The sequence below is a fragment of the Lasiodiplodia theobromae genome, assembly GCF_012971845.1.
Source record: "Lasiodiplodia theobromae strain AM2As chromosome Unknown scaffold_36, whole genome shotgun sequence".
Taxonomy (NCBI): Eukaryota; Fungi; Ascomycota; class Dothideomycetes; order Botryosphaeriales; family Botryosphaeriaceae; genus Lasiodiplodia; species Lasiodiplodia theobromae.
Window position 1 is genome coordinate 310,027 of NW_023336515.1, and position 19,239 is coordinate 329,265.

General features: G+C 54.9%; 7 protein-coding genes across 7 annotated transcripts; 2 read left to right on the forward strand and 5 right to left on the reverse strand.

The window, feature by feature from the left end:
• Positions 1–60: 60 nt before the first annotated feature.
• On the reverse strand, positions 61–1,122 carry LTHEOB_10170 (Conserved membrane; the record flags this gene model as incomplete). The annotated part of the gene is made up of 1 exon (XM_035506786.1): positions 61–1,122. The coding sequence occupies one exon, from the start codon at positions 1,120–1,122 to the stop codon at positions 61–63; it is 1,062 nt and encodes a 353-aa protein (XP_035368208.1).
• Positions 1,123–1,354: 232 nt separating this feature from the next.
• Positions 1,355–1,799, forward strand: LTHEOB_10171 (Dimeric alpha-beta barrel; the record flags this gene model as incomplete). The annotated part of the gene is made up of 3 exons (XM_035506787.1): positions 1,355–1,420; positions 1,476–1,586; positions 1,644–1,799. 3 exons carry the CDS (start codon positions 1,355–1,357, stop codon positions 1,797–1,799), a joined length of 333 nt encoding a protein of 110 aa, XP_035368209.1.
• Positions 1,800–1,932: 133 nt separating this feature from the next.
• On the reverse strand, positions 1,933–2,746 carry LTHEOB_10172 (Iron sulfur assembly protein 1; the record flags this gene model as incomplete). The annotated part of the gene is made up of 2 exons (XM_035506788.1): positions 1,933–1,973; positions 2,026–2,746. 2 exons carry the CDS (start codon positions 2,744–2,746, stop codon positions 1,933–1,935), a joined length of 762 nt encoding a protein of 253 aa, XP_035368210.1.
• A 996-nt stretch (positions 2,747–3,742) lies between these two features.
• Positions 3,743–4,605, reverse strand: LTHEOB_10173 (Glycosyltransferase family 25; the record flags this gene model as incomplete). The annotated part of the gene is made up of 2 exons (XM_035506789.1): positions 3,743–4,514; positions 4,571–4,605. 2 exons carry the CDS (start codon positions 4,603–4,605, stop codon positions 3,743–3,745), a joined length of 807 nt encoding a protein of 268 aa, XP_035368211.1.
• Positions 4,606–5,905: 1,300 nt separating this feature from the next.
• Positions 5,906–7,708, forward strand: LTHEOB_10174 (Peptidase aspartic protein; the record flags this gene model as incomplete). The annotated part of the gene is made up of 1 exon (XM_035506790.1): positions 5,906–7,708. One exon carries the CDS (start codon positions 5,906–5,908, stop codon positions 7,706–7,708), a length of 1,803 nt encoding a protein of 600 aa, XP_035368212.1.
• Positions 7,709–10,391: 2,683 nt separating this feature from the next.
• On the reverse strand, positions 10,392–12,368 carry LTHEOB_10175 (Cryptochrome/DNA photolyase class 1; the record flags this gene model as incomplete). The annotated part of the gene is made up of 2 exons (XM_035506791.1): positions 10,392–11,787; positions 11,845–12,368. The coding sequence occupies 2 exons, from the start codon at positions 12,366–12,368 to the stop codon at positions 10,392–10,394; spliced, it is 1,920 nt and encodes a 639-aa protein (XP_035368213.1).
• A 3,709-nt stretch (positions 12,369–16,077) lies between these two features.
• On the reverse strand, positions 16,078–18,313 carry LTHEOB_10176 (uncharacterized protein; the record flags this gene model as incomplete). Its single annotated transcript, XM_035506792.1, has 6 exons — positions 16,078–17,125; positions 17,174–17,305; positions 17,356–17,903; positions 17,953–18,052; positions 18,113–18,186; positions 18,233–18,313. The coding sequence occupies 6 exons, from the start codon at positions 18,311–18,313 to the stop codon at positions 16,078–16,080; spliced, it is 1,983 nt and encodes a 660-aa protein (XP_035368214.1).
• Between the last annotated feature and the right edge of the window lie 926 nt (positions 18,314–19,239).

A 19,239-nucleotide genomic window follows, 5' to 3' on the forward strand; every position in this document is an offset into this window, starting at 1 on the left:
AAAAAAACACAGACGCTTCAAACTCCGAGCCCATGCATCATCGTGCAGCCTCCCATCCCCTCACCCTGACAGCTTCAAGAAGCCGAATATAATATTCAACAAAAACCCCGTCAACACCGCAATCTGCCGCCTCCGACTCCACACGCCCTCCTCCCTAAAGCCCCATCCCAGCGCCCCGAGCGGCCAAAAGAAGCCGACCACATTTCCGTACAGCATATCATCCAGCCCGCCATTATCCGACCACGTCGCGGTGCCCCAGCCGCCGCCGCCGCCGCCGCCAGCGTCGCCGCCCTCGCCTCCAGTAGCGCCATCCGTCACGGTGCCGCCGGGCCTACCGCTGCCTCCGCCGCCACTGTCGTTGTCCAGCCACCGGTCCTCCATGACCCTGATTTCCTCGGGCGACGGCATCGTGTCGGGCGTGTGCGTGAACGACAGGTTCGCGCGGAACTGCGAGCGCAGCTGCTGCACCTCGGCCGGCGTGAAGCCCGTGTTGAGCAGGCGGTCGAAGCCGCGCGGGGCGGCGTCCGTTGAAGCTGTCGCCGTCGCCGCCGAAGACGACGAGATGATGCCCGGCTCGCCTGGCTGAGCGGCGGAAGCACCGACGCTGCTCGAGCTGGAAGCTCCTCCACCACTCCCAGGGAGTAATGTTGCTGCCGTGCGGGTGCCACCACCACCACCGCTGCTGAACGCGGCTTCGAGCGCGGCCTCGGCCTCGGCGGCGGCGGTGGCTTCGGCCGTGAGGGCGGACGGCGTCAGGGTGTCGCCGATCGAGCAGTGTATGTAGACCTTGCGCGGCTCCGGTGCGCTGTCATCGTCCTGCGTTGCGCGCTCCTTGCCCTTTCCTTTGACATCATCGTTGCTTGGGGGCGGTTTGGCGCGAGGGGGCGGCGGTGGTGGTAGGCTAAGGCTTGTCGTGAGCGGTGCGGTGTCGGCGAGGACCTTGCCGGCGTGGATGAGGCGGAGGCGGGAGGTTGCGTGAGCGGCAGGGATGTGCTTGCGGATGAGTTGCTTGAGGGAGAGGGTTGTGGTCGTCTTGGGTGTAGAGATGGGGAGCGGTAGATCCGGAATCGAGGCTGTGAAGCGGATGATTAGAAGGACTTGCGGAGGTGGTGAGTCTGCCATTGCTGGGTTGGTAACGTCTTCGGAGTCTGCAACGTGGTGGTGATGCAGGGTAGGCGGTAGAGCTCTGGCATGATGTCGGTCTCCGGGCCGCCAGCCGGCAGCTATTCCGTATGGCGTAACGTCATCAACAAAGTATTCATAAGCAGCTCAACCCCACCAAATCATCGGAATCTGTCCTTATCAAGGCCTCAGACTTACGAACACTGCGCAGAGGTTGTGAGGACCTGGAATCATGGCTATCATTCACATTGTCCAATTCGGCTTCAAGCCGGAAGTCTCCGAAGAGAAAATCGCTGAGGTAAGAATATGTTCAAGTACTATTCTTCTATGTACTGATTCTAATTGTCCTCCAGATCTGCCATCATTTTATGTCCTTGAAGGACAAATGCATCCATCCCACTTCTCAGAGACCTTACGTCAAATCGGCCGTCGGCGGACGGAACGATTCTCCCGAGGGCCTCGCGGTAAGCGTTGCCGATGTGCCCCGCAAGTAGCACGTCCATCTGATTACGTGTACCCAGGGAGGCGTCACACACGCCTTTGTGATGGAGTTTGAAAATGATGAAGACCGGACGTATTATCTAGAGAAGGATCCGGCGCATTTGGGGTTCGTGAGTGTTGTGAAGGACCTTGTTGAGGCTGCCCGCGTGGTCGACTTCAAGCCGGGTAAATTCTAATCACCGAGGGGATATATCCGATATTCCGTAGAAAATTGACCGTGCAGTCGAGTGGTTGTCGACCGCAAAACGCCTTCCCAATGCAACGCCAGTCGTGATGGAAATAGGAAACTTAAAAGGTCATTCCCGGAATTTAACTGATGCTGAAGGACTCGCCGCATCCGCATTGCTCCGCTGCGTGGTTGTTAGCGTGAAATCGTAGATAGAAGCTGCGTGGCAAACTTACTGATGTTGGGGTTCTTGAAAACGAATCTCCTGGTGAGCTTATCCTCAACCCAGTCCATCTCGCTGCCGAGGATGTGGATAAGAGCCTTGGAGTCGATCAAGACCTTGACGCCGTCCTGCTCAACGGCATCATCAAACTTGCCAGGCTTGTCGACGTATTCGAGGTGGTATGCCAGGCCGGAGCAGCCCTTGCTCTTGGTTCCAACCCGAATCAACTTGGGCTCAGGAGAGTCCAGAAGCTCACGTAGCGCGGAGACGGCGGCGGGTGTGAGGGTCATGGCGGCCTTCTTGGGCTTGAACTTGAACCGGCTTGGTCTCGTGGAGGGTGCCTGGGACGGCGCAGGTGCAGCGTTGAATGCAGGCTTCGGCTTCTGGGCCTCAGTCTCTGTCACGCTGATGCTGCTCTTCTTGTCGCTGGTGGCGGCGATGCGACTCCCGCGCTGCTCGGTCAGCCGCGGGGGGCGTGTCTCGTGGACCTCGGGCTTGCCGCCAGCAATGGAGGTATCGGGAATGCCAGAGCCCCTCGGAGGTGCGAGCGGAGGCTGCAGATGGTGGGGCTGGTATGCGCTTGCAGTCTGCAGATGGCGAGTCTGTCTGGCAGATGACATGGAGCGGAAGCATTGGGGAGAGCTTCTCGAGGCCGAGAGTGACGTAGAGGTGGCGAAGCGGAATAGCGACGGCGCAGCAGCGACCGCGCTGGTGGCAGAGCGCGAGAATGGCATGGCGGTGGTGTGCGGTAGCGATACAGGTGGAGGGTGGTGATGGGGGACGAGATGTTCGAGTCGCGGGCGGACGGCGAGCTTTGATGATGTTTGTCATCCTTAACCGCGGGCCGGCGACCATCGTCATATTCTCTGCCGAACTCAGCCCGGCCAATCACAGCGAAGCCTAAATAATCATCGAGCCCCTTCTCTCGCTTTGGCCCCAGGGTCCCATGGCCCACGTTTCACGCCGCCTGCCGCCTGCCGCCTCCCACAGGATGCGCTGCTTGATCCGGCATCGCTGCCGATCAGGCTCGTGTCTCTGTCGACCTCACGCTGTGCATCGGTCAATCATGCACCTTCGAGTCCACGGTTTGTCCCACCATGATCACATGATGTCGTTGTCAGTGAGTCCATGTGGTGTACCATCACCATGTGATGCTCTGAAGTCCAGCTGAGAAACAGACGACAAAAATACCAGCCTGGCTGAGGTATGCCGATCAGGAGAGCAGCGTGTACCGTATCGCATGATTTTATCTCCCCATGCATCTTCCCCGCCTGCCATTGCGATGTGACTTCCGTTAGACCGCTACCCCATGTCCGTCTGCATGTACTAAACAGCAGCACGGCCAATGAGCGACAGGCACTTCCGATCTACAGTCCCCTCTCGCAGCCGATAGTTTTTTTTTTTTTTGCTCGTGTCATGGGCAGCTGAAGCTATCGTCCGGACGAGAATGTCGAATTAAAAATAGCTTCAGCTGCCCCCATATGTTACTTTTCTAAGGCAGACCCAGGGCACAGTTACGCTATGTTCTAAGCCCTGCTATTCTTCGCGCTAGCCATCGGCTGCAGCACCCCTCTGTACATCACAATGGGTTGCAAATGCTCTCGCGAAATACAAAGACTCCGGTGATATCATTATTTTTATTATCCAAGTTTTTTTTTCCGAGGAGGAATGGTTGAAAAAAAAAAGACAAGAAAACGACATGAATACAGTACGAAGAAACAATGAGTGGTTCAGTGATGACGGTCCGGTTTCAAGCATTTCCCTTGTCGTCCCACCTCTTCTCGCAGCATCTCCAACTTCTGCTCGTCTTGGAAGTCGAAATCGCCGCTCCAGAACCCACAGTCGATATTACTTGTCTCCTTCCGACTTCTACTCTGCGCCAAAGCCTCTGCATCCACGGGAGGGAGATGCACTTCCTCCTTGGCATCTGCTACGGCTATAAGACTGTCACCCATGACATGGTGGAATACTTCCGGATTGACCGTGTAGCAGCGCATGCCTCTTCTTCGACACCCATGCATGACCGCCATGTCATATGCCGGATCCGGAGGATTTTGTACCGACGCAAGGTCCTCGATTATCCACTTCGCCGACGAACGCGTCACTGCATAGCCGAAGGTGCAGAGAGGAAGGCGAGATCGGTGCACAACACGGGTCTTCTCGGGTATTTCCAGGGCATCCAAGAAGCTTTTGGTGTACGGATGAAGATCCGGCCGATCGGGAAGAGTGTTATCTCGGAAAAGTTTGTGCTCCAAGGCTGTCAGGTTGGAAGGGAAATGGTGGCCTGGACCTATCCCCTTGTCGATCGTCTGGAACCAATCTCCACAATGGCCCAGCCACAGGAGATCCCAGGCAGAGCTGTTGCCGTAGTACTCAGCCTGCGACCGAAAGAGCGTGCGAGTTGCTGCCGCAATATGTGGAACTTGCACGGTGCGAAGACGGACATCCCAGTCCACATCATCTTCCAGAATGAGCGCTGTCTCCAGTCCTGACTCGAGGAACCTAGCCCTGCGGTCAGACCATCTCCCTCTGCTCATTACCCAGCACTTATATCTTACAGCTTTAGGATGTGGATATGCGAGAACCAGGCCATTATCGAACCATGTCCTGCGTCACGGTCTTGCTCTTTCAAGCCGGCTCGAAACGTTGTTTCGTCATCTGCCGTCCATTGCGGTAGGGTTGGAATGGTGAGATATATCTCGGTAACATTTGCGGCTTGTATCAACCTTGCTCTCCGAGGTGAGTCTGTCGCAGAAACAGCGTAGATGGCACCGAAGCCCAGCGTGGAGTTCGCCGGCTCGGGGGCGTCAGCATCGGCATGATTTGATAATCCTACCACATGACCCAAGGGCACAGCAAGGCGGTAAGGATGGGATGAAGTGCTGCAATAGAGATAGAGGCTTAAAAAGAAAAACACAAAGCAGAATAGCTGGACGTACTTCTTCGGTACGAGCATGGTGCGAAGAGAGATGTGCTGAGGAGGGTCGGGCCGCGCATGCCAGGTTTTGAAGTTACGCTTCTTTACGGGGCAGCAGACATTCCGCTCACAATTACACAGCAAGGTCCAATAACAGGCCTTTCCTGTTGTACTGACATCCGTGCCAGCCGTACGAGCCTTGCGTACTCGCTTCCTTTTCCGGCTAGCCAGACCCGGCACGTGCGGCACACTTGTTCACTCGCTCTTTCCTCGGAACCACACCCGACATCCGAATCCTTTGGGAAAACCGCCGCGGCGCATCGATATACCTTAAAGTGCGCTCATCCAGAGCTTCTCGCCAGCATTTGGAGGAGCAATGCAGCGGTAGCTCTGATCTTCCAGCAGATACGTGTTCGCCGCTTGCAGATCATTTCCAAGGATCCTTTCTCCTGGAACCCGGAGCTGACGATCTCCACACGCGTCGCAATCTTTCTCACACGCTTTCTGGAACGCTTGCTCATCAACATTACGCCATATGTCGCAGAATCCATCTCGACAACACGGACTTCTATATCAGCTTATGTTCGTTGAATCTTGGTGAATGTTGGCCCCCAAGGCTGCAGGATCGCAAGCGCGCTGCGTAGCCGCGCGATCTCCACCCGAGCGGATAATTCTTCACCACCATTGGCTCATCACCCAACACAGCTCTGTAATTTTAGGCGTGACAAGCTAGAGTGCGGCACAGCGATAGTGATGAGATGGCAAACACACTCGCCGCATGTAGTTTCTATCAGCTCCTAGCCGCGCCTTTTGCTTCTCTTCACACTGTCGTTTCCTCATCATGTTGTTTCGTCTCTCATGATTTTCTGTTTTTGACTTTCGGTTTCCCCATTGCTTCATTCGGCTGAGTGTAGCTGACGTCATCCTTACTTTTTTCACCGCCCGACTAATCGCTTGTAAACAAGGTGGATCTCATATGCGAGTCCGAGGCTTACAGACAGCCCTTCGGGCTGTGTCAGCATTTGCTCAAATCCACCAAGGATACGCCGCTTCCAATTTTCCTGTTCCGTGGAGCGTAAAGTACTACGGCCCAGATGGACCGTGGCAAGCAGTCAGTGTCAGCGTCGGCGGAGTTAACAGTCAGGCTACAACTCAGGTCGACTTGTATCCCAGCGGCGCATACGGCTCGCCCATAATAACCTCCGAGGCGTGCGAACCCTACCCCGATACTCCTTGCGGTGCAGGCGGTATCTGGTCTCCGACCAACGTAGAAGCAACGGCTACGAGCTACCGGCAGGGCTGGATTGGACATGCGGACCAGATCGAAGCCTATGGCGCATCGTATATCCAGGCCATGACCATCAACGGACAAACAGTGCCATACGTCCCGCTGGTTGCCATAGACAATGCCACCATTACAAGTCCATCGGGAAAGAAATATGGTCCACAGTGCGGTAATCTTGCACTGGGCATCGGTGGCGGCGTCCAAACTCAAAACTTCCCGGACGCGTCATCAGACGTCGATACGGGATTTATGTTCTTACCGGGACTTTACAATCAGAGCGTCATCCCTTCCTATGCCTACGGTCTACACTACGGCTCCGCAACTCTGAAGTACGGAGGGTCCCTCGTGTTCGGCGGCTACGACAAAGGCCGAGTGCTGGGTAAATACACCAACTACACCGGTAGCGAGATTTCTCTTCTCGATATCGGCATCGGTGTCGAGAAAGGCGGGTCGCCCTTTGAATCGGGCTTCAAGAGTAAATCCGGCCTACTCCTCAACAGCACGGGTCACCAGACATCCTTCACCGTCAACCCCAACCCGGGAATCCCAGGCCTGTACCTCCCCGGCAAGACGTGCCAGGAAATCGCCAAATACCTACCACTCACCTTCGACACCTCCCTCCAGTACTACCTCTGGAACACAGACGACGAACGCTACGAAAAAATAATCACCTCCCCCTCCTACCTCAGCTTCACCTTCCCCTGGACCGGCGACTCCTCCTCCTCTTCCAACATAACCATCAAAGTCCCCTTCCTCCTCCTCAACCTCACCCTCGACGCCCCTCTCGTCTCAACCCCAACCCCTTACTTCCCCTGCATCCCCATCGACCCCACGGGCGGCGACGTGTACCGGCTGGGCCGCGCCTTCCTGCAAGCGGCCTTCACGGGCCACAACTTCATCGAGACGCACAGCTGGCTGGCACAGGCCCCCGGCCCGGGAACTGCGCGCAACGGCCTCGGCGTCGACCGCGTCGACCTCGCCGCCCACGCCACGGCCATCGAGACCAACGGCGATCCGGACGGCGCCAAGTGGGCCGCCAGCTGGGAGGGCTACTGGGAGCCGCTGGCCGAGGACGGGTCGCAGACGGCGACGCCGACGGCGCTGAGCAACCCAGAGACTAGCGGTGAGGATGGTGGTGATGGGGGGTTGAGCACGGCGGCGAAGGTTGCGGTCGCGGTGGTTGGTGTGGTGGCGGCGGCGCTGGTCGCTGGCTTGTTAGTGTGGTGGCGGCGGAGGAAGGAGAAGAGGCGAGTGGAGGAGGTGCGTGAGGGGCACCGGTTGAGGAGCGATAAGTGTCCGTTCGGCTGTCCTCACGGCATGCACGCCTTCCAGTGTCCGTTCAGACCGCCGGCCCCGCCTGTGGAGCTGTGGACGCAACCGCCGATGCTGCCCGGGACGGAGATCATGCATGAGATGCCCGGTAGTGGGCCTTTGTCACCCAGGGAGTTGGATGCTTGGAGGAAGTCGATGGCATCGAGGCGGTCAGGAATATGACGGGGGTTTGAGAAAGTTTCAATTCTTGATGTATGATTAAATGAGACATTGATGCTAAGAACAATATTCAGAAGTTCAGTATAATCGGAGGTGACGTACCCGATTCAAAGCTTCTTGACAGATTTGCGGCATGAAGCAGGAAGTTTCAATCCGGCGCAACTGGGATCCGCCGATTTCAAAAACATCAGGATCCGTGCATGCAATCTTACCACGGAAAGGTGCGAAGCAAACGGAGCCGCCTGCAAGGAGAGGCTGCTCATGAAACACCGGGAGGCAATAATGACGTCGCCGCAGCTCCTTCTTCCAAGCTTTCTCTCCTGAATCATAGCTGGCCGGGAATACCAAAGAAATTGCCTAGTACGGTAAGCGGGGGCTGCGGGGTGGCGGGGGGAAGCCTAAAGGGTGCGGGGGAACGTTCCATTCCAACTTTTTTCCCGAATGCACTAATGCGTCCTTCCCTGAGATCGAGCCACGATTGCCCGTCGTCATTGATCGCGCTAACAGATACCTTTTTGAGAATGCCTGCAGCAATGCAGGTGCGGAGTGACGTGCAGAACTAAACCTTAATCCATCGGACCTCAACCCTCCTCCGCTCCCGATATTAGGGACTTCTTTCACGGCTATGATTCATGCGAGACGAGATCGTCCAGGACGAGTCAAGGAAATACTATCCATTCAGATCTTCTAAAGGCCTCTATCATCGAGATACCGGAAATATTACGGGACATTAGCTTTGAAGCGCGTAGAAAGCATAATCCTTAGGAAGTGAATCTGTTTAGGAGCGCGAAACCTTTTCGCAGCGACAGGTAGGAAAAGCTTTGAGAAAAAGAAACGCAGTCATCTTCCAGGAGCAGAGCTGGGCTGTCATGACCGTTCAAAGGAGCTACAAGCAATCAACAACGACCTCTCAGTAGTCAAAAAGAAATATACACAGAAATGAATCTACGGGCAGTCATGTAAGAGGTGGATGAGCCAATGACGGATCATGCAAGCTTCTTTCAAGGCTGAGAAACGCCAGACTTAGAGGAACCTGTAAATTAATATATACTCTGTTCCATCCTGCAGAACCAATGGCTCTCATAAATCGTGCAATTAGCAAAATAAACATCAACATCAATAATAGTAATCCCTCGGCCTCGCTATGAGCCTAACTCCCTTCTGATCCCCCCACCTCCGTTCTACTTTTCCCCCTGTCCCCATCTACTTCTTCGATCTATTGGCTCCCTTCTATCATTAACTTTCTTCACTTCCTTCCAATGGTTTTCCAAGCCCCTCTAGACATAATCCTACTACCCCGTTGCATCCTCCATCGCTAAGGGGTAATGCTCTTACGACAACACTACCCAAGCCCCTTTAGCTCAGTGGTAGAGCGCGACACTAGTAATGTCGAGGCCATCGGTTCGACTCCGATAGGGGGCAGGCGCCTTTATCCAAGACCTTGGAAGTCATCAATTGATGACCAGCCTGTCTTTTTTTTGTTTGGTGCCACGACAACCTCTTCGGCGAGACTGCGGAACGAATGGCGGGCAGGGGAGGGAACGGCACGCGAACATGGAATGTGGGGCAAGGGGGTGGAAGAAGGGCCGGTGCGGATTGGCCGTTGCAATTTTTTTTGGGTGCACAGAAGTGGGAGTAGTTGGGACGATGGGGCGGATCTGGGTGAAGGTCGAAAGGCAGTGTCGTGTGCAGTTGATTGGAAAACGCGAACACAAGCAGGAGAAATGTCAAATGGTACGAAGAGCCATGAGTTTGCTTCAATGTTCCAGAGCATTTCAGAACGAGGGGGGTGTGAGAATGTTGCAGGGATGGGGCTGGTAAAAGATCGGTAGCTCCCGGCGCCGAGGCATGCACACGTTCCACGCGACGACCCGAGACATCTTTGCGGTCAAGGAGCGAAAACGTAACAAAGAACGACTGAAACAAACCACATCGGCATTTGATGGATGGGAGCACAAAATAAAGCTGTTCGAGACTCGCTGCGTGCGATGTGAAGTCTCATTCTCGTAGATCGAGGGTAAAATGACCATGGCTTGATGCACAGGGGACCGGAAATTCTACCTGGTTCACCCGAAACAGGCAAGACCAGAGGAGCATTTCGTCGTGTTGCCAAAGAAGCGGCACATCCGCTCTCGATGGCAGTTCTTCGGATCGACATAAAATGAGAGGCGAGGATCGTGAGTCACACTTCAGAAGTGGAGAAAGCGAGACCCACGGTAGCGTGCAAAAAGGGCAAAAAAATAAGCCAATCTTAGCTGCGAATGGTTTCGATCCATTGTCCTCCGGGTTATGAGCCCGGCGCTATTAAGGTCGTTAGTTAACTGATTCGAATTGTGAATCTAGAGGATGGTAATAGCTTACCGCTTCCGCTGCGCCACGCAGCTTTTTGTTGCTGACTTGTAAGAAAGAGTGGCGGATATCCTTTATGACTTGTGCTTGTTATGCAACCTGCGGATGGGAATGAGGGCTTGGCCAAACAAAGCAACAAAGCAGTGGGATGAAGAAAACACCCACATGTTATGCGTTCTTGATGGATGATTGAAGATCTAAGAAATTTTGAGGGTTTATATGATCGTTGCGACTCCAGCATGGTGCTGTAGTCTTCGTGCATGCAGGTGACAGACAGGAACGAATGCCTTTAAGATGTGAAGCTAATATATCACAACCAGAGCCTCGTTGATCAAGATTATGAAGCCGGTACGGAGGACTCTCCTTCCTCCAGCAGCCCTTGCTTCGCCGCCCTGTCCACCTCTCCGAGCCGTTTTGCCCTTCCACCACCTCTTCCCCGTCCTCGATATCCTCTCCCACGTCCACTAGGTCTTCTATTATCTCCGCCAAATCCGCCTCCAGCCTTGTTACCAACGGCGAATGGGATTCGTATCAAAGGCTTTTCCACCCATTCGACACCCTTCAGGCTCAATCGTTCCTTCTCCTTCTCCGGCAGTCGCCATGCCTGGAACAAGCCCATCAGCATCTCCTCTCCCTTCCGTCCTCCATCCTGCGCGCCATCCACGTCCACATCGCGGAGTTCTTCAACCCACGTTTTGATGTACTCTCCGCCTTTATCGTAATCAAGAGCTTGTTTAACAGGATTGAACTTGCGACCTTGGCGGGGATCATTTCCGACACCCGCCACATACTGCCAGTTCCCCCAGTTGTTGCTCAGGTCGTAATCGGTGAGCATGCATTCGTACCATTCGGCTCCGACACGCCAATCAATGCCCAAGTGCGACGAGAGGAACGAGGCAACATTCTGCCTCGCACGGTTAGACGTATAGCCGGTAAGGAACAGTTCGCGCTGAGAGGCGTCTATGAGACCAATGCCGGTGCGTCCAGAGCGAAAGCGTTCGACAACCTGGCGCGTCTTCGCAGGGTCGTCGCCGGCGCCGCCGCTGCGGTCGAGAAAACGCCATTTCCTCTTGCCGTCCGAATTTTCCGACGCTTCGTCCGAGCGGAAGCCATCGACGTGGAACAGCCTTGGTCCGAACTTGCGGGTGCAGAGGCGCATGTAGTCACGCCAGAGCAGCTCGAAGCGCACTGCGGCCGTACCGGGGTTCTCTCCCTTGCCAAAACCCGGTGCGGCTTTCCAAGCGTCTGGTACGTCGGAATTTCCGTCTTCGTAGGCTACCAGCGATGCGTGGACTTGGCGAGCGGTTACGCATCCTAGTGCGAGCCAAGCCGATAGTTTGGTACTGTAGTCCTCTCCAAGAAGCCCGTTTCGCGTGTCTTTGTAATCAGCCATGGCTCCAGAAGAAATCAGGTGCGACAGTCGTTTCCGAGCTGAAAACTCTCCTCCGGAAAATGGGTGCCCTGACTTTGCCCCTGAGGGCCATTTTGGCGGCTCTTCGACGTCCATGGACGGGCGTAGAGGCTTGTGCAATGAGTCAATCATTGAAGAAAGGGATTCAGGTGACGTAAAAGGGTCGGCCTGTGGAGGGATGGATTCGGCGGGAGGAAGCGGTGGCAGAGACGAGGGAACAGGCAACGTCGCTCGTGGTCGAGAACGAAGCGGTTCTAGCGATTTACGGAATGTGGTATAGACGTCGGCAAGGTCCTTGATATCTGTGAAAGGCAGGTCTCGGCTGTGTTGGAACACGGAATTAGTACTGGAGGATGTTCAAAAGTCAGTTTGCACTTACTCGTCGATGAAGAACTTCTCGTCGCGCCAGAGCTTGAATTCGACGCCATTGGCCTCGGCAACGTTTCTGGCATCGCGCTGCTCTCTTTTCTCCTCGACTCCCTCTTCTGCCGTCATCCAGATTGCTGATATCCTTCCACTTGGCGTGCCCTCGCTGCTCCCATACTTTGCCAGCAGGTCTTGTAGCACGTCACCCACCATGCCGACTCTGATTACAAGGCCGCTACCGATCTTTCCTAGGGATTCTTTCAAATCCCACACGCTCTCGGCTAGGAACTTGGCGCGGTGGGTGCCACATCTCCAAAAACCAGCGACCTGGCTGCGGGCTTCTGGATACGGGCTTTTCGCGGCAGGCTTCAAGAAACCGGAGATTTCGACCTGGTTCGCTGGGAGGACGTACAAGGGTAAGACATGGGTAAATTGCGGAGAATTAGAAGCGGCCAGATGGTGTAATACTGGGTTGTCGGCGAGGCGCAGATCTCGCCGGAGTAAATATATCAGGATCCGGGGAGCTGACGTCGACATGACCCGGGTGACACAGAGTGTGGTGGGAAGCGGTGACGATTGGCAAGAGGAAAAAAAGCTATGGGAATCTGCAGGCAGAAACTGCTGTGCGGCGCGGTGGATATGTATGCACAGGTGGGCCTCCAGGGAGTGGGAGCTGAGCGTTTGCCCAGACAGGAAAGCTGGGGTGGATCAGGCGGGTGAGATGGCCTGGGGCGCGTGAGGATTTGTGCATGTCCATCTGCACATTTCGAGACGCTCGGGCAGCCAGATCCTCAGCGTCATCAGGGTTCAGTGAGCGAGCTAGCCGGTGAGGGCTGGCAGACGGCCGGTTGGGCCCGATACGAGCTTGGCCATGCAGACTCTGGGGCCAGCAGCCAGGAACGGGCGTGGGTGTGCATCGATGACGGGGTCGATTAGGGCGCAAAGTGGTGGGCATGTAGATCGAAGGGCTGCGTGTGGATGGAAAGCTAGCTCCACTAGCCCAGATCGCCGCCCGGCCAGCAGGGAAGGAACAGTCCCTCGCTAATCTCCAAAGTACCAACCTCTCGAGCAGCGCGGACATCGGCACGCCAGCCGCTGCCCAAGCCGCCGGTTTCGTCCCGCGGCCAGACCAGTCGACGGACCCTCTGCGCGTGCATGACGTCGCGAATGCAGGGCTTGCGTAGGCTCGCGGCCCCGCAGGAGGCACCGCTAGCCGATATTGCCCGTGTTATTGCTTCGCCTGCGTGAGGTGGTTACACGTCGAGTCGTCGCCGCCGACCGGGGCAAGAGCGTGGCGCGCGCATCGTCATCACCTGGGCTTGCTCGGTTGCCGTTTTGGTGGTGCACAGTGGCCGGATACGGCAATGCCCCAACGGCGCCCCCGCACGGCTCCTGGAGGCATCCTCCACGTGCCTGTCAAGCCGACAGGGCCTAAACCAAAGTGCCGGGCGCCCAAGGCCGTTATATGCATCGTGCCTTAACCACTCGCCGCCACTTCTCGTCGACCTCTGCCACCGCTCACCGGTCCCGGCGGCAGTCCCGCGCAGCGCTACCTCAGCCCGCCGCCCCAAGCTGCAGCAAGCACTGTTGCCAGCAGTCGGACCCAGGCCCGATGCGACGTTCCAACTGGGGGAGCGGCCAAAAAGCATCGTTATTTGCGTAACATGCCGCGCTAGATGGACGCCACATGCAATCTCCCGGTTCCGCACCTCAACTTCCACTCCAAACTTTATCTGACTTCTCATATCCCCGCTATTACAGCGGCTCATTAAGCTCACCGGATCCTCACCCGCCGCGAGCCACATTTGCTTCTTTTCGTAATGCTGACATGCCGCTCGGCAACCACGCCTCAATCTATTCCAAGCCACTCACCTCGTCATCCACTCGTTTCTGCCTGAGTCTCCAACCTCGAGACAATGTCTCCGCTCCATCTCCACCTCAGCCACGGGCCTCGAACCACCTCTCTTCTGCCTTGCCCCTTGTGGCGTGCTAGAACCACCGACCCTCTTCCCTGTTCTTCGCCCACGCTTACTCGACATGGCAATCCGACGCGGGCACACGCCTCATCTATCGGAAACCTTCCAGATCTTGCCGCTTAATGCACCCGAAGACTTGTTCTTTCGTACGACCCACAAGCACAATTCAAGGAGTACATTGTGTTCCGTTCGACGAAGATCTTGCTCACTTGACACCCTTTCTTGTTTCATTCGCTTTTTTCCGCCACTTTCCCCAGTCCATGACGCGATTCGAATGCCTTCTTCTCCTCGGTTCGGCCCGACCCGATGGTGAACGCCTTCAAACCTCTCCACCTTCGACGGTAAAGGCCGAATCATCGTGACGATTAGCTTCTTATAAAGACGTCTCTTCGGCCCGAGAAGAGGGATCCCAGCAAGAAAAAGAAAGGAGATGCCGCGTCATCGACAACGGAATCAAAACTAGTAACTCATGCAGCATCGATCACCACTCATTGCTCGGAACATTCAATGTGTCACCATGGTCTGCACGACATCTAACACGCTAGCCCTTCACCGCCAGTGCAAACAATTATCGCGCTTGTCCGCAAGCACTCGACGCTAATTGACATGCATGTTGGTTCCTGACTCACTTCGATGAGATTGGAACAACATACGCCACGTCCTAGGAGTCGTGGCAATAATGCTTGCAAAGTATTACAAGGGACCCATCCAGATTCTCGGGTGGAGATCTTCGTAATCGGATCATCTGAAACCGGCGCCTTAGTCCGTTTGATCAGGTCCCTGATTCCCAGGTTATCATTGCGCAACGGCCCGTGGGGGCTCTTCACAACCCTAAGGAAAAAGGAATTCATGGAAGCGCACGGCCAGACGGGATGAGCATTGTCCTACGGGCTATTGTTGGAAGGAAAAACAAAAAAACAAAGATCGAACATCGATGAGAAAGAAAGAATAAACAGAAACAACAAAAATAGTGATAGTGACGACCCGAAAAAAAATAACACGGCTCAGACCGTCGATGACTCTCCAGCTAACTCCCACCCCACTTCATCGTCAGCCTCCCCAAACCGCCATGTATTAACTTCTATTCTACCTGCTGCTCTCCCCCGCTCGCCGCCTCCCCGCCCCACATGCGCCAAGCCGCCGTTGCGGAATCGCCGTAGATTTATGAGCCTCTGACGGGGGGCATTCTGCGGGTGCTGACAAAAAGGTGATATGTGGGACGATTGCAAGGGAAAAAAACGGAAATCCGATGCCCCCACCATCGGGGCCCAGGTGTGGATACCGGATCACAGAGATGACGGTTGGGGGTGTGAGCGGGAAAGGGCGTGATTGGACAATGAAGCTAACGGGAAGAGAGGGGACCACTTGCGATCTCGTGGGTGGTGGACGTGCGCACTGTGCCTGTCGACAGAACCTCGGCCCGTTCGTCATTTTTATCCTGCTCGCGGGTGCACATGTTGTGTGGGTGTGCTGCGTGTGCTGCGTGTGGGCATATGAGCCGACGACACGAGATCTTATGCACGTAAACTCGAATCGAGCGGGCGCGTGAGTCCCCCCTCTCGCATGCCCACACACCCTTTGGTTCTCTGCGTCATTGACAAGTTCCCGAGATTCTCGGCTGAAGTAGTTGAAGAGCTGGTGACGCACACGTTTGCCTCATCAGGCATTCTATCATTTGTGGCATGGAACACGGTATACGACGTAACGCGGAATCGGCGCTTATTCCGATGCAACAACTCCTCGTCGTCGAAATGAAACGTGCTTCTGTGGGGCAGAAGGTGATGAGAAGCGAAAAAGCAAGAGGAACGTGTGGAACCATAAGCGATTGCTCCTGCGGGCGAATGTGGGAAGGTTTAGACGCGAGAAGGGGTTCGCGTCGGAGGAGCGGCTGAGCACCGAGTCATAATCCTGATGGCCTACATCGGATCGACAGAAAATCGTGACATTATCGAACGTCTCCTGCAGTGGGATTCGCCGAGATAAAGTTGTGAGAAGTTAACGGAGATAATGGCCCTGATCTCGCCCGGGGGGAGGCAGCCATGTCAAGCGGCAGCAACTCATAATGGTTCCTGATCAAAATAGCCAATCGTTGGCATGCTCCCCATTGCCGAACTTGCCGAGCGTGATTGTGATTGGATGGAACCCAGACGTGTGATATGTGCGAATAGAGTAAAGAGATGCCTGCGTGTGATGCCGCGGTGAGCTAGCTGCTAATACATACATACAGCCATTTAGTGCTGTGAACAGGCTCATTCGATAAGAATATGCGACTAGAGCAGCAGCGAGTCCCAAGTACTCGCATTATCAGGGTCGTGATCTGGCGCAAGATCCGGGATCTGATTCATGTTGTTGAGCCAGTAAGTTGAGTCGAACGTATTGGCATTGTCCCAAAAGGCCATAGATGGGAGGTTCTCATCCAGAGGCGCCAGAGTATCGTTCAGTCCAGGTGCAAATTCCGGCACAGTCCCATCCGCAAGGTTTCTCGGGAGCTGGGACGAGGAAGATTCGGCAAGCGTATCGCCGGACCACCATGATTCGCCTGAATCACCCGATCCGGTAGACTTTGTTCCGCCGATTTTCAGGATCTCTTTAACTTTCTCGTAGCAGGTGCGAACTACCTGTAGTCCTGAATTCGCTGTAGGATTGCTCTTTGCCATGATGTTGAGTCTGCTGAGGGCTTTTTGCAATGCTTCGTTTATCCGCTTCTTTACCTCATCATCCGCAGGAGGATACATGACTATGATCGCCGAAAGCATGATACAGGAGTCGATTGTGTAAAAAGTGAGTCCAAACAGCTTGTAGTGATGAGGTTTGCTTATAGAAAAGTAGCGCTCCTGCGCGTTCAGGACGTTGAGTGCTGCTTGCACGGCAGCTCGTCGACTTTCAACATGAATTGCCATATGGGATCGATGGAGAACCATGATCATGTTGTGCGCCACGCTAATGATCTGCCACCTTTTTGTGGGTAGAACCGGGTACTTCTGGTCGAAGGATGTGTCTGGGTTTTCCGGTCTGACGAGAGGTGGAGCACTGGCCATTATTGATAGGATCTGTTTGTGAAAGTTCCAAACGATGCCGTAGTCTCTCGTATAGGGCTTGTCTGCCATCATTTCTCGCATCTCGTGGACTTTCTTTGAGAGTTCATACTGGACGATAGTGCTGGAGAAAAGAGATGGCATATCGTCATCGCCAGACGGTGGGGTTGCCAGTGGGACTTTACTTGACGGGTCATTGGGAATGTTGCAATCCATCGGGGTTCTAATGTCGCAGTCGCTGATGTTGATCTGCCGCGGGCGACCCAAAACCCAAGCCATGAAACTGCACCAATTAGATCACATCTCTGCCGTATTTCTTTCGCACACTCACCTGTTCCAAGAGAATAGGACGATCCAGATCCGTCTCTTATGCTCGTCGTACCAGAGTTGTTTCAGGGTTTCTTCCAGACATGTGGATTGTTGAATTTCGGCCTGGCGATGCAGACCGATCTCCTGAGCTTGTCTAAGACTATGTCAGTGCTTTATTTTGCTAATGCAGGGCGGTATACTTACATGATTGCGTCATTCAGAGCATGCCATGCTTCAGTTCCACGCGAGGAGTTTTTCAGCCACACAGCTCTGAGAAAGTCGGTCTGCACTGCACTAAGAGTGGGATCATGACGTCCCAGAAGATTCATGATCTCCATAGCGATGTCGCTGAATTTCTGAGAAAGCCGGTCACATTCTGTCGCGTTCGCTACAGAGAGTTCTTTGAGGCAGGGCGCATTTGGTGGGATGAGTTGCAGAGCCATTGCGCAGACTTGGAACAAAAGAGCGCCGAAATACTGGATGTCGCGAGACACGCCCTTTGGGCCGGTGTATCGGGTGGTCGTAGAATTCAGGGCGAACCAGCTCGTAAATAGCTCGTTGAAGAAGGGGCGTTCGGCAATGGGATAGGACCAATTGCTCTCAACGAAATACACTTCGGTGAGCTCTTCGACGATGGCCTTGGTGGGCAGATTTTTGATGAATGCAAGGTATTTGGTCTCAGCCTCATCAGCATACTGTGTCCGATTGTTGTTCGATGTAGCCACGCGGAAAAAGTTGTCTCCTTCCAAGATCTGTGTCTGTTAGAGAAAAAGGCTGCTGATGCCGAATGTTGGCTTTTACCTTCTTCAAGTCGCCGAAAGCTGTCGCCCCCTCTAGGGCGGAATAGCCTTGCTTGTCCTGATTTCCGGTGCTTCTTGGGAGCGGCGCACCAACATCCTGGCTATTGGTGGTAATAAGCGAAGAGGTCACTAAACGGGAGCTTCACAAAAAGACGACATACGCGACCTCTCCATAAAAGCACTTGTCTGGAACCTCGCGCGCTAAGCAGACATTGCACGGCTTCTTGCGGTCGCACTAGGGGCGAGTCAGAAAGGGATCACGCCAGGCGGTATTCCCGCACCTTTTGTTTGCGACGATGGCATTCGGCACAGGCCGTGACAACACGTCGCTTTTTGGGCTGCTGTTGTTGTTGACTTTCCATATTGCGTCTTTCAACGGTCGGGAGCGTAGAGAAGAAGCGTGCGGGATGGCGAGCAGGCTCTTAAAGTATAAGGCCCCGGAATTTAGCACAAAGTCCGCCTAATGCCCGGAATGGTTTAGGCCAAGAGATGTTGCAAACGCTCATACTCGGACCGGTCCGAATACGATTCGGATTGGTGAAGTTGTAGTAGTTTGTAGAAATGCCCAAGGATGAGATGGTTCACCTAAAAGTCGCCAAGACCCACGAAGGAGCTGCGCCCGGACGGGAGCTTTGCAACTCTCTGCTGACTTTATACTAGCAGCTCTGCGTTGCGAAGGGCATCATGACGGCCCCTCTTCTTCTGCTACACGACATTGTGAGCTACGTCACCGGTCGTAGCGACGCTCTCTGTTTCCGCCCGGACTAGCCTTGCTTTCCGATGGAGTGGGTTTGAAATGCAGCATGTGCGGCTGTGTATGTGGTGCACGACACGTGTTGGGCGCGATCAACCGGGGGTGCGGCCATTCCCCGGGTCCATGGCGATCGCTCCGCCGAAGAACCCACTGCCGTAGGCTTGCCGAATCCCGACGCACTTGGCTGAGAAGCCTGTCCGCCACCGGCCTGCTCTCCGACAGTCAACGGCTGCGATGCCCCTGGATGCGGACGAGGGCCCTGCGCCCACGTGCCGGGTGATCTTCCCGATCGATTCTGATCCTCACCATGTCACATGCCATCTTTCCACTTTGCATCTGTCTGGACACAACTCCATCACTCCTTCTTGGCGGAACTGCCCAGCAAAGCGCCGCTCGTTAAGGCCTTCAGTGCGTCAATGACTTCATAGCGCCTGTCGCACAACCGCCGTTGCTCACCCGCGGTTACACCTGTCTTCCGACTCTGCGATCCATACATCAACCGTCTTCAAATCTCTCTGGCCGCATCACGCGACA